A 13018-nucleotide genomic window follows, 5' to 3' on the forward strand; every position below is an offset into this window, starting at 1 on the left:
CGTGATCATCCTTAGAGGCCAGCCGCTCATGGCTCGCATCTCCTTCCGTGTGTGCATCTCGCTGTCTTTTCGCTTGCATATTCGCAAGGAGCGCCAAGTGCGCGCAGAAGCAGCTCGTATCTCTCTTTACCTCATCATTCCTCTACCTCCGCGACGCGAATACCTGGACCTGGGCTTGCTGTCCCCCGGCAACGGAGTGTTGCAAGCACTCTCAAGCGCGGACTCGGCTTCTCTCTTGCTCACAATGCCCAGCTCTTCGGCTTCGATCTCGGCCAGCTCGTCCTCCACATCCAGGTTCTCGATGAAGCCCGTGGCATAGCGACCTTGGTCGTGCACTTTGGCCGTGATTGCCTGGACTGGATAGTCGTTGGCGTTGGCACTCATCTCTGCCGCGACGGTCTCGACGTCGATGCTCGAGACTTGCCAGGAGTAGGCGCCCATGCGGGTATTGGAGGTGAACTGTCTAGTGAGGCGAAATAGGGTGACTTCGAGGTTGTGGAACTTAGTCGGGTCGATGGGCAGAGTGGTAGGATAATCTCGGTACTATATAAGCATCAAGTCAGCTCAATTCGATCAGATTGTCGTTCGGATTTTGGGATCAAACTTACGGGAATGTGGGTCTCCATTGGGAACGTGACGCCGAACTTCTCGAGCTTGCCCAGTTTGTTCAAAATCAAAGTGGGGTCCTTGCCGACGACGTAGTCGTAAAACCAGCGCTCTGCGTAGACGAAACCTGGGTCTTCAATAGGGACCATGTCCATTGGAGTGAAACCGATGCTCGCCTGGCGGTACTCTTCTGCGCTTCTCAGGGTGCCGGGAGTTTGAGTAGCATCCGGGTGGCAGACGATCAGCTTACGGATCATGGCGCACTTCTCCAGGCCAATCTTGTACATGAAGAAGTCCAAGCAGACCCATCCAGCCACATTGGAGAAAGCAAAGACATTCTGACCGTAGAAGATCGGCGATACCTCCTTGTGGAACTGCTTGTTTAGGCGCATGAGAGGCCCAATTGATCCAACATTCTCATTGAAGAACTTGGATTGGTAGTCGTGGGCATAGTAATGTGCCGAGCGCTGGGCCTCCAGGTGCTTGTGAACTCTATACGAGTAGAAGAACGGGTCTGGGCAGAGTTCGATCGGTTGGTCGAGGATGAAGAGGTGCTCGTAGATCTTGTTGCGGATTTCTGCGGGGAGGCGGAAGAACGGGAAGACCTTGTTCTTTGGTAGGTTCTATGGCATTTTAGCTACCGACCGACCCAGGACTCGAACCACTTTGCTGAAGAACGAACCTTGTACTCTTCACCAAGCGATGTGCGCTCGTAGTTGAGTGTCGAGAAGGAGTAGTAGTCACAGATACACTCGCCTCTCTTCTCGTCCTTCTTCAGCTGACGCCGGTAGATCTCATAGCGATCCTTGACCGTGCCACGCGAGTTCGTGTAGCGCTCAATGCAGTGCTCGCCACAGTCCAGCTTCTCGAAGAAGGTGCCACGAGCACCACCTGGCTTGCCACGACCGCTACGTGCCGCGCGACCGCCACGGCCTCGGGTGGTGGAGGATCCTCGAGTCGAAGACATCTTGTGAAGTTGGGTTGAGTAAGTCGAGTGTGCTTGGAGGAGACGCGTGGGACGTGCGGAAGTTGCACGAGTGCCGAAAGTTGTTGTTGACTATGAGGCTTTGCTGTGTGTCTGTCAAGAGAAAGATTGCCAGAAGAGCGCTGCAAAGGAGGGCTTAAGTAGAGGAGACGCCGGTCGTGACCCACTTTTCTTCATTCACCACTTTGGTGGTCTTCGATTCACCACAGCAACAAGCCTCTGACTCCATTTAATGTGATCGTGCAAGACAGCTAAGCTTACACAAGCCTGCTGGATGCATATGTGTGTATCGATAGAGTCACAAGTCTCCGTTCTTGGTCTGAGCTTTGCGAGTAGATTGCATTGCTATAACGATGGGGTTTATGTGTATAGACGTTGCTGCATCAAGCAGGCAATAGCAAAGGATTGTCGTTGACGATATTCAAAGGTCGAGCTCAAGCCTGAGACTGAGAGCGCGACGGTAGCTTGAGATGCTTCAATTGCCGTGGATCGCTAAAATAAGTTTTGCGCTCTGAATTTTTTTCTTCTTTTCTTGATATTTGGAGGTTTGCTGGTCCTGAGAAAGAATTCTGCTCTGAAAAAATGTTGGATTCTGGGCTGTACCACTGGTACGACGTGAAGCCACGTGGAAGCCAAGCTTGTGCGAGCTTCACTCTTCCGCAGCGCGACCAGAGATCTCGAATCTCAAGTCGATAGCCACTTTCACCACAACGAGGGCATGTACTCTGGTCCGTTCAATCTTTCGTCGTACCATTCCTCGTGGAAATTGCGACGAAGGAATCGAGCCTCGGTGTCCCTGTTGAGTTTCAACCCGAATCGATACCAATTGAACAAGAGTTTGTTCTTCATAGCTTTGATGGACCAGCCTTTTTTCCGCTCGGTCAGTCGTATGCACTCGTCCTCCATGAAGTTCCGGCGTGTTGCTGCCCTCGATAGAATGCGTGTTGGTGGTCGAGGCGTGTGACCCTGCAACAACCAGATTTGTGGCATCCTTGAACGTGCTGTTTGCATTTGCACCTCGCCATCTTGCAACCACATAGAGACTGTGGATGCATCTTCTGCCTCCACGAGGCTGCCTTCCTCAGTGTCGATCGTTGATACATCGTCTGCCTCCGCAACGCTTGCTTCTTCCACATCGCGTTCTTCCACATCGCTGCGTTCTCCCACACTGCTGCGTTCTCCCACATCGCTGCCTTCTCCCACATCGCTGCCTTCTCCCACATCGCTGCCTTCTTCCACAACGCGGGCTTCTTCCACAATGCTGCCTTCTTCCACAATGCTGGCTTCTTCCACAACGCTGGCTTCTTCCACAACGCTGGCTTCCTCCACAACGCTGGCTTCTTCCACAACGCTGGCTTCTTCCACAACGCTGGCTTCTTCCACACCGCTGACTTCCTCGATCTTGATCGTCAGGCCCTTTGCCTCCTCCGCCGCCGTGTTTTGTTGGCCCATGATCTTCTTCGAGCCTCGAATACCTGATAGCTAAAGAAGTGCAGTGATACGAACGATGTTCGGTCGCAACTACGGTTGTTGCAAAAGAAGATGATCGCTCTGCCATAAGTGCCGACGGCACATGCTGTTGCACAGGCATGGTGAACATAGGCCCTGTAGAGAGGTGAATGCCATGCATAATATCTTGAAGCTCAGACATGTGATCAGAGATAAGTATTCACTATCGTAGTATCACGAGCAGGTATCCCGTTGTCGTATGAACCGTTCCTGAGCACATGCTTCTGGAGCGTCTTCGATGGAAATCCGTTCTGAACCTTGTAGCTGGATCGAAAGTTGTTCACGTCGATCGCGCGAGCTCTGCCTGAAGTCAATGTGGGTGAAAGCACTTGCAAAAGCTTTGCGTTAGCTGCTCTTCTGGTCCGGGAGCCCTGTTGCATGAGGTTCCTCCGATGAACGCACAGGTTTGCGCGAGCTCCATGATTATTCTGCTAGCATTCATCATCAGACCCCGGTTCAGTGACTGCAATAGTTGCCCTCATGGTCTTCACGATACTGCCCAATGACTTGAAGTCCAACGCAGTATACTGAGTATAGATTACGCTTGTGAGTCGTATACTGAGTGGCAGCCAAGACCCGGACTTAGAACGCGGGTGGGAACCGCATTTTCACGGCCAGATCGGATCTATAAAGTCTCGCTGTTGAAGCTCGTGAGACATGTTTGCGGCCTTGTGGGGTGAAAGTCCGGGCTTTCACAAACGGTAGACAGCAAATACTTTGCCAGCGGCCGGATGCACTCCCGGCGGAGGAAGAGCCATGGGGCGGCTCATGTTGCCCACCTGAGCAGAAAAAATCCAAAAGATTTGTGAGAGCCTGACACGCAGCGGAGATACATATTGCAGCACAATTGGGCTACCGATCGTGATAGCTCCGGAAGGTCCAGCAACCGACATCTCTTGCTTTCGGTATGTTTCGCTGGGCCGACTTGTTCTATGACGTTCTGCGGTCCCGTCAGTCTCGGGATGAAGTTCCACGATCATACCGTTTCAATAGATAACGCACGTGTTGTCGGATGTTGCTTTCCGCAAGCACGTCTTCACGTCAAGTTTCACCAAACGAGCAGTCATTGCCAAGCATAATTCTCACACTCCGATTGGTCACGGACTCGTCTCCGCTCACGTTCCTCCCAGCCATCTCCAACCTCCCACCACGCGTACACATCTAGAACATGGCGACGACAAGCCCCAGCCACCGTTGCGAAAAAATGGCGGGGGATATAGGCAAGTCGACTCTTCGACCCTGCAAGATCATCCCTAGACTCGCGCCAGATCATCAACGGCCGCCTTGATCACAAATTTACCCTAGCAACCGTCCAACACACCAGACCTCGTTGCTGCAATTGACACGAGAGAACTCCGGCCTAGCCACAGAGCAGATAAATCCAGCCCAGGCTCGTAGCCATGCGCTTCAGCACAACATCCATCCTCGCGGCGACCACATACTTCGTCCTCCACGCACGAGCATTACCGCACCCAGCACCACCTCCGACGTACAATGTTGTCGATGTCGGCGGTCCGACGAGTACTCCCGACGAGCCAGCAACAATTTACGAGACGGTGAAGACGACATTGTCAGCCAAGCAGACAGTGACAAAAGTGGCGCCAGCGGCGACTACTCCTACAACACCGAGTGTCGCGACAGTGGAGGTTGCAACATCAACGACAGTCAGCTCTTCGCAATGGACAGTGGTGATTGGTACTGTGCCGACATCAACGTCTTCTTCAAGCACGAGTTCGACAATCACAAGCTCAACATCAACAAGTTCATCCTCGAGCACCTCTACGCCATGCACGACAACAACCACGGCCGAGCCAGTCTATCCTGTCGAACAGCCCACGCACACAGGTGATGATGGTCTATACCATCCTCTGGGAGACAATGGCAAATACCAACCTTGGAAGCCAGCCGCGACGACATTGTCAAGCTCTAGCGTTCCGGGCTACCATCCAGTTGCCGCCGCCACGAGCTGGGCTGTACCGGTCAACGGGACGAAGAGCTATTAGAGGCTACGATTCGTGGAATGTCAGGAAGGAACCAACGAGTTTGGACTTGGCACCGACCTGACGGCCAACAGTGCATGCATTATATACTTGTACAGCATAGCGAGGAATGACTAGCAATGGGTCTTTGTAGTATCAGCGGATCATGAGCGATGGAGTTAGTGTTCAGAATGATGATGAGAAATAGACAGCGAAGAACAAGATGGGACGGGTTTTGGTGAACGGAACGCTCTGCTAGTGCAGCATAGGAGCTAATGTATAAGCGTAATGATTTTGAACGACAGTATAGAAAACGGAACATTCAGTGCTATACAAAGCTCCAATGTGTCCCTGCCCTGGTTGATGTTTCGCATGCATGCATGTGAAAGCGATGACGGAATTTGGTGCCTGAGGCTTTGCCCGCCAGCTCAGCAACGACGTGGGATGGGCGCTTCACAATGCGCATACGAATCGCAACAACCACCAGAAGCTCGTCCGACTTGCCTGTCCTTGCACCGCCCCCCAGACACGACTGCATGCGCTGCAGAATAATGCCCACTCGGATCGCGTGACCACTTACTACCATCTCTTCTCCTTCTGCTTTGCTCTACCGTCCTCCGCTCCGCCTATTCTCCGCCGCCGCCAACAACATGTCCTCTCCGCCGCCCGTGGAAGACCAGGCCCGGCTGCTGGAGGATGCGCTGCAAGTTGTTCGCCAGCAGACGGTGCAGATGCGGAGATGTCTTGAGACTCCGGGCAAGCTGATGGATGCGCTCAAATGCGCGTGAGTTGTGTTCTATCTATACAGCTACAGAGCTCAATATAGCTGACGCCTAAAACAGCTCGACACTCGTCTCCGAATTACGAACGTCCAGTCTCGGTCCCAAACAGTACTATGAGCTGTACATGAGCGTCTTCGATGCCCTGCGCCACCTCTCCGTTTATCTACGCGATTCGCATCCCGTCAACCACCTCGCCGACCTCTATGAATTGGTCCAATATGCCGGAAACATTGTTCCACGTCTGTACCTCATGATCACTGTGGGGACAGTATACATGGGAATCGAAGATGCGCCTGTCAAGGAAATCATGAAAGATATGATGGAGATGAGCAGAGGTGTACAGCATCCCGTCCGCGGCTTGTTCTTGCGATATTACCTGAGCGGGCAAGCACGAGACTATCTTCCTGAGGGCGATTCCGCTGAGGGACCGGAGGGAAACTTGCAGGATTCCATCTCGTTCATCTTGACGAATTTCGTTGAGATGAACAAGCTGTGGGTACGATTACAGCATCAGGGACATTCGAGAGAACGGGAACAGAGGACGAAAGAGAGACAAGAGCTGCAGCTGTTGGTCGGAAGCAATCTGGTGCGACTGTCTCAATTGGTGGACATGGAGAGTTACAAGAATGTGATTCTGCAGCCGCTCCTGGAGCAGGTGGTGCAATGTCGGGACGTTTTGGCTCAGGAGTACCTGCTCGAGGTGATTACTCAGGTCTTCCCGGATGAGTACCACTTGCACACACTGGATCAATTACTTGCGGCTACTGCGAGACTCAACCCGCATGTCAACGTCAAGGCAATCGTGATTGGATTGATGGATCGCTTGAGTGCGTTTGCGCAGAGGGAAGCGGAGCCCAAGAGTGAAGAAGAGAGACAGAAAGTGGAAGAGGAAAGCGTGAGCAAATTATTGGAGAAGCTGAGCATGTCCAAAGATGTCGGAAGCTCAGAAGAGACGAAGCCTGCGGAGAACGGCCACAACGGAGACGAGGCATCACCGCGGCCGAGCGAAGACACTGCGGTTGCATCAACAGCCGATTCAGAAGCACCGACAGAGACGACTGCCGTTGGCGAAGGCGAATCAACACCACAGACCAATGGCAAGACGAAAGGGATACCAGGAAATGTCAAGCTATTCGAAGTGTTCTACGAGCAAGTCATACACCTCGTCAGCGTGCAGAGACTTCCTATCCAGGACATCACAGCACTGCTCACCTCGCTCATCAACTTGGCAACTGCCATCTACCCGGACCGACTTGACTACGTTGACCAAGTTTTGCATTACGCCACGAAGGAAGTCTCAAGATACCAAAATTCTGCCGATCTGCATTCACAAGCCTCGCAACAGAACATCCTCAGTCTGCTCCTTGGACCAGTCAAGACGTATTTTTCGCTCTTTACCGCCCTTGCACTGCCAAACTACATTCCACTATTCCTGCAACAACCGTATCCTACACGGCGGAACGTCGCCGGGGAAGTGATCAGGAGTCTACTGCGAAATGACACAAAGATTACAAACATGTCGCATCTGGAAAGCATATTATCAATACTATCAGTCCTAATCAAAGAAGGCGCGCAACCATCATCGGGATACCCGGGTGGGCCTATCCGCAGAGGAGCGATCGAAACGGACGAAACGGTAGAAGAACAAGGCTGGCTCGCGCGGATAGTGCATCTCATCAAAGGACCCGACAATATGACCCAGTTCCAATTACTGCAAAAGATACGACAAGCATTCCAGGAAGGAAACGAGCGAACGAAGTATACATCACCGGCAATAATAACACAGTCACTCAAGCTTGCGCGGAACTTCAAGCGACGAGAACACCTTTCATCAGACGACTATGGCGTACAGTCGAGCGCCTTGTACAAATTCATGCACACAACATTATCGTCGCTGTACACTCGTGTCTCTGCACAGGGGGTGCCGGATCTCGTGTTGAGGTTGTTCGTCTCTTGCGGGCAAGTGGCGAGTCAATGCGAGAATGAGGATGTTGCATATGAGTTCTTCGCGCAAGCTTTCACTGTTTACGAGGAGTCAATATCGGATTCGAGGTCGCAGTTCCAGGCCATTTGTATCATTGCTGGCGCGCTTTGTGGCTGCTCAGAGCGCTTCAGCAGGGAGAACTACGACACGCTCATCACGAAGGCGGCGCTGCACGGCAGTAAGTTGTTAAAGAAGCCGGATCAGTGTCGCGCTGTATATCTCGCTTCCCATCTCTGGTGGGCGGTGGAGAAGGTGGAGACTGAGAAGGCGGACGGGAAAGAGGTGAGTCGAGACCAGAGATGCACTCATGCGAAAGCGAGCAACCGTACTGACAAGCTTTCAGCCTTACCGCGATGGCAAACGCGTACTCGAATGCCTTCAACGCGCCCTTCGCGTAGCCGATGCATGCATGGACACTGCCGTCTCCGTTGAACTCTTCGTGGAAATCCTGAACCGATACGTGTACTACTTTGACCAAGAAAACGATGCCGTGACAACGAAATACCTCAACGGCCTGATCGAACTCATCCACTCGAATCTGAGCGCTACCGCGGCCGACACCACTGGGCCGAATAACGCCAGCGGACTGGAAAGCCCGAGGAAACATTTCCAGAGGACACTGGAATACATTTCTAGCCGTGAGTATGAGGGTGTGGAGACGAGGCCGAAAGGGGCCTTGGGTGGTGGGAGTTGAAGCTTGAGGAGCGGTTTTCATGAGCATCATCATCAACAGCAAGATCTTAGTGGTGGCGGTGGTGGTGCTTCAGGGCATGGTAAGGCTGAGCGGAAGAGGGATGATAAGAGCGCTGAGGATTGGTGTTTTGAAGCTGCTCCGTTTGCTTTTGAGAGGATTGGAAAGGTTAGGAGGGTGGAGGGGATTATGTTGGGGAGGGAATGAGATGAGACCCCCCGATGTGAAAATGAGAGAAATGGGATCGTGCGGAGGTGTGCGGTGGCAGAAACGGGAGAGTGGAAAGCATGTGGCATAATTTTCATGTTCTCTCTGGTTCTGCGACAGACAGAGATTAGCGCTCACGACGTTGTATGGGAAACATGTATATAGATTTCGAGTTAGCGAGCAGATCAGGGAAGAAAAAGAGTTTCAGAAAGCAATGTTCGTGAATGGAGGAATAACGCTGAATCCCTCTTTCAGAGCCTTTTTGTATAAGTTGAAAATTGTGTGATTGTACATTGAGCGCCTCCGCAAGTCCCTCAATTCTGCGCAGGCGCCGTGTAATAGGAGCCGGTTTATGCTGTACAATCGGCTTGAGCTGGCGTATCGTAGCCGCAGTGGAACTTCCGTGGCCGAATCCAGTGCCTCCCATCCTGGTGATGGATTCATGTAAGTCATGACCTGTCCACTCCAATGACCCAAATGTAGCGTTTACCTCCGCGGTCTCCGGGTAGGGCACGACTTGCACGTTCTTCGCAAACCTGGATACTCCTCTTGCTTCGTCCCATCACCCACTCGCTGATACTGGTACATTCGACATGCAAATGCTTCTCCCACCACATTTCGCATTCATCCTGACATCAAAATTTCCCACGAAACTCTTCTCTGCCACCTCTCTATCTCGTCCACCCATGATTCCACCCCTCCCTCGCCGGTGTCTCCGTCTGAATCCTCGCATATTCAATCGGAACCCCATCCCAAATCTCATCCTTCTTCATCGCAAGCCTATACAACCTCCCCTCCCTCGCCCTCAAAACATCCTCCTCACTCGGCCCTTTCCCTCCCTCTTCTTTCGCTTGCGTCAACGGTTTCTGTCCGTATTTGATCCTTTCCTCATGAGTCATGCCTTCGCCATCGATGAGTCGCAATTGCTCGCAGGCTTCGGCCATGCTGTTGTATTGTCGTTCGAGTTCGAGTTGGCGTTCGCGTTTGAGTTTGTCTTGGTAGCGTTGCCAGGCGCGGTGGATTGTCCAGTGGCGGAGGTAGCGCGTACGGCTGAGGCGGAGGGGACGAGGGGTTAGAGGGTGGTGGAGGAAGTAGCGGATTGCGGTTATTCGGGCGTCGCGTTTTTGGGGGCCGGATTTCTTTTTGAGGTTTGATGGGGTGGAGGAGAAGGGGCGGAGGTAGAGTTGTGGTTGTTGTTGTTGTATTGAGGTCCTGGGAAGGATTGTGGTTGTTCGTGAGAGCGGTGTTGTGTATGTTTGGCGGAGGAGCGACATGGTCGCGGGTGTTCTTGACGCCATTGTGGAGAGTGGTGTTGTTCAATGGCGTTGTCAATGCCTTGAGATGACTTCGGTATCGCGACTACCCTCGGAGGAGCCAAGACTTGCGACGGAGAGGATCGGGCCGATGCAGGTTGACGTTTGGCGGAGCTCGTGTCCGTGGGGTCCCTTTCTGTGAGTTATTTTGAGCTGCGGCAAGAGCTCGACTTTCTCTCGTTCTCCTCACAATCAGCACCGTATTGCAGTTTCACAAGCTGCATTAGGGTGTATTCCTATCCTCCACACACCGGTGTGGTTCTTTTTCGCACAGCCAGCTCGCGATACCATCGAACCGCAGCTCGAAACAGCGGCGTGCTCACTCAGCCTCGCATCGCTTCGCCCATTTCTGAAACTGCGGCTGTTACGACCCTCTTCACCGCACCGCCTCAACGACTTCAGAAACAATCTTCTTCCTATCTACACTCAATTCGGTTCAACCAGTCTCAATACGACATTCTCTCTTCCACAATGGCACCAGGCGTATTCGACACCAAAGGCAGCATGGCCACGGCCATTGTCGAAGCTGTCAAGGACTTTCCTCGTCCCGAGAACTATGGCGACTTCACCTACGGCACTGCTGGCTTCCGTACCAAAGGCGACGTGCTGGATCATGTCATGCTGGGCGTAGCTCTCATCGGAATCCTCCGCTCGAAAAAACTCGCAGGCCAGACCATTGGCGTCATGATTACTGCTTCACACAACAAGGCTGAGGACAATGGCGTGAAATTGGTTGATCCAATGGGAGAGATGCTGGAGCAAGAGTGGGAGAAGTGGGCCACGTACATTGTGAATGGCAAGACACCGGAGGAGACGATGCATGCTTTCGCTCAGATTGTCAAGCAGTTCAACATTGATATGGATAAGCCTGCACGAGTGATATATGGACGAGACACAAGACCTTCGGGAGCACGATTGGTGAAGGCAGTCGAGGCTGGTTTGAAAGCGACCAATGCAGAGTACAAGGACTTTGGCATCCTGACGACACCACAATTGCACTACCTTGTTCGCGCTACGAACACCGCCAACGATGCCAACCCATACGGCGAGATCTCGGAGCAAGGTTACTACAAAAAGCTCTCTACCGCTTTTGCGACTGTCATGAAATACGCCAAGGCATCAAGTCCAGTCACAGTGGACTGCGCCAACGGCGTGGGAGCTCCAAAGCTGCAAGAGCTGCTCAAGCACCTGCCATCAGAGAAAGAGACGGGATTGAATGTCACTGTCAAGAACGATCAGATCGAGAACGCTGAAGTGCTGAACAAGGATTGTGGAGCCGACTTTGTCAAGACCGGGCAAAAGGTCCCAGCTGGATTCACAGGCAAACCGTTTGACCGATGGGCATCATTTGACGGCGACGCAGATCGTATCGTGTACTATTTTGTCGAAGAGGGTAACATTTTCCGACTACTCGACGGCGACCGCATCGCGACGCTCGCGGCCTCTTTCCTTGGTGAGCTTGTCGAGAAGTCCGGCCTGTCAGAGAAGATCAAGATTGGCGTGGTACAGACTGCTTACGCAAACGGAGCTTCATCAAAATACATTACCGAGCGTCTGAAGCTCAAGTCCGTCTTTACACCTACTGGCGTCAAGCACCTGCACCACGAAGCTGCACGATACGATATTGGAGTCTACTTCGAGGCCAATGGGCACGGCACAATCCTGTTCAGCAACAACGCTCTGCGAACAATCTACAAGCAGGAACCACAGTCTCCTGCCCAGCTTGAGAACCTTGAAATCCTGCAAGGCCTGACTGAGCTGATCAACCAAACCGTCGGCGACGCCATCTCCGACTTCCTCCTCGTGGAAGCTATTCTCGCGCACAAAGAGTGGACAGTCAAAGAATGGCTGGCGACTTACACCGACATGCCTAACAAACTCGCCAAGCAGATCGTCAAGGACCGTTCCCTCTTCAAGACTGTGCCTGGTACTGCCGAGCAGAAACTTGCGGAGCCTGCAGGTCTGCAAGAGAAGATTGATGCTGAGGTGGCCAAATACAAGAATGGGCGATGCTTCGTCCGCGCTTCCGGGACCGAAGATGCTGTCCGAATCTATGGCGAGGCTAGTGAGGCGTATGATGTGGATCACATGGTCCAATCTGTTGCCGGACTTGTCGTATCGAAGAGCGAAGGACACTAATTTTCCCCGTGCAACTCCGACGGATGATGTGAGACATTTTTCTCTACAGAAAGGCTGTCGGCTGAAAAGAGGCTGCAGGAACTTTGATGATCTAGAAACATGAGCGTTCTTTTTGGGAAAAGAGTATAAGGCGTCTGCTGGGTAGATGATGTGATGTGGCGAATCGAGAAAAGCGGAAAAGTTTTTGTTGGAATGAGAAAAGAGATCTGAGATGATGATACCAGTGATGAAGATCTGATTGATAGACAAAATTTCCTTGGGAGTGGTACGAAATGAAATGGATGAGAGCCCAGGTTGGACTCTCACGATTTACCTTGCAGAGCCACGAATTCGAATTCTATCAGTCCTGCGCGTCGGCAACGTCTTTTCTGACTCGTGCTTTTCGTGGGACAATGCCTTACGAGAGTCAAGTGAGGTCGGGCGCCTGCCAAGCTGCCTCTCTTGACTTTTGCTTGGGGAATATTGTAGCCAGTGAAGTCCTGAGCGACATGAAGTACCTCGGATGCCATTTTGTCGCTTTTGGTTGGTCGTTCGCAATCCATCACTTCATCCCTACCATTCAATACGACTCTGCGCCTTCCATACCTTCTCTCCACGTGGAAATGTCGCCGACTGATGAAGTTGTAACAAGAAGCAGCGAGACTTTGGCGCCGTGAGTCTGGGCAGTGAAGTGGCATGGCTTAGTCACGCTAGCGGCGGCTTGGACGGGACGACACCGAACGCGTGGGCCGTGATTCTGGGGAAAGGCAGTTGTCGTTACAAATCGGATTCGTCGGCGTTCGTGTTCGCGTCTGTTTGCATATCTCTGCTATCGCTCCTTGTC

General features: G+C 52.5%; 6 protein-coding genes across 6 annotated transcripts; 3 read left to right on the plus strand and 3 right to left on the minus strand.

Moving 5' to 3' along the window:
• Positions 1-126: 126 nt before the first annotated feature.
• On the minus strand, positions 127-1573 carry RHO25_003667 (uncharacterized protein; the record flags this gene model as incomplete). Its single annotated transcript, XM_023599155.1, has 3 exons — positions 127-543; positions 609-1229; positions 1289-1573. The coding sequence occupies 3 exons, from the start codon at positions 1571-1573 to the stop codon at positions 127-129; spliced, it is 1323 nt and encodes a 440-aa protein (XP_023455657.1).
• A 720-nt stretch (positions 1574-2293) lies between these two features.
• On the minus strand, positions 2294-3043 carry RHO25_003668 (uncharacterized protein; the record flags this gene model as incomplete). Its single annotated transcript, XM_023599156.1, has 1 exon — positions 2294-3043. The coding sequence occupies one exon, from the start codon at positions 3041-3043 to the stop codon at positions 2294-2296; it is 750 nt and encodes a 249-aa protein (XP_023455668.1).
• A 1457-nt stretch (positions 3044-4500) lies between these two features.
• Positions 4501-5103, plus strand: RHO25_003669 (uncharacterized protein; the record flags this gene model as incomplete). The annotated part of the gene is made up of 1 exon (XM_023599157.2): positions 4501-5103. The coding sequence occupies one exon, from the start codon at positions 4501-4503 to the stop codon at positions 5101-5103; it is 603 nt and encodes a 200-aa protein (XP_023455669.1).
• A 626-nt stretch (positions 5104-5729) lies between these two features.
• On the plus strand, positions 5730-8539 carry RHO25_003670 (uncharacterized protein; the record flags this gene model as incomplete). The annotated part of the gene is made up of 3 exons (XM_023599158.2): positions 5730-5863; positions 5922-8127; positions 8189-8539. The coding sequence occupies 3 exons, from the start codon at positions 5730-5732 to the stop codon at positions 8537-8539; spliced, it is 2691 nt and encodes an 896-aa protein (XP_023455785.1).
• Positions 8540-9414: 875 nt separating this feature from the next.
• RHO25_003671 (mitochondrial 54S ribosomal protein mL40) lies at positions 9415-10017 on the minus strand (the record flags this gene model as incomplete). The annotated part of the gene is made up of 1 exon (XM_023599159.2): positions 9415-10017. The coding sequence occupies one exon, from the start codon at positions 10015-10017 to the stop codon at positions 9415-9417; it is 603 nt and encodes a 200-aa protein (XP_023455784.2).
• Positions 10018-10527: 510 nt separating this feature from the next.
• RHO25_003672 (uncharacterized protein) lies at positions 10528-12195 on the plus strand (the record flags this gene model as incomplete). Its single annotated transcript, XM_023599160.2, has 1 exon — positions 10528-12195. The coding sequence occupies one exon, from the start codon at positions 10528-10530 to the stop codon at positions 12193-12195; it is 1668 nt and encodes a 555-aa protein (XP_023455787.1).
• Positions 12196-13018: the final 823 nt, after the last annotated feature.

This window comes from Cercospora beticola, chromosome 2 (assembly GCF_033473495.1).
Source record: "Cercospora beticola chromosome 2, complete sequence".
NCBI classification, from domain to species: domain Eukaryota; kingdom Fungi; phylum Ascomycota; class Dothideomycetes; order Mycosphaerellales; family Mycosphaerellaceae; genus Cercospora; species Cercospora beticola.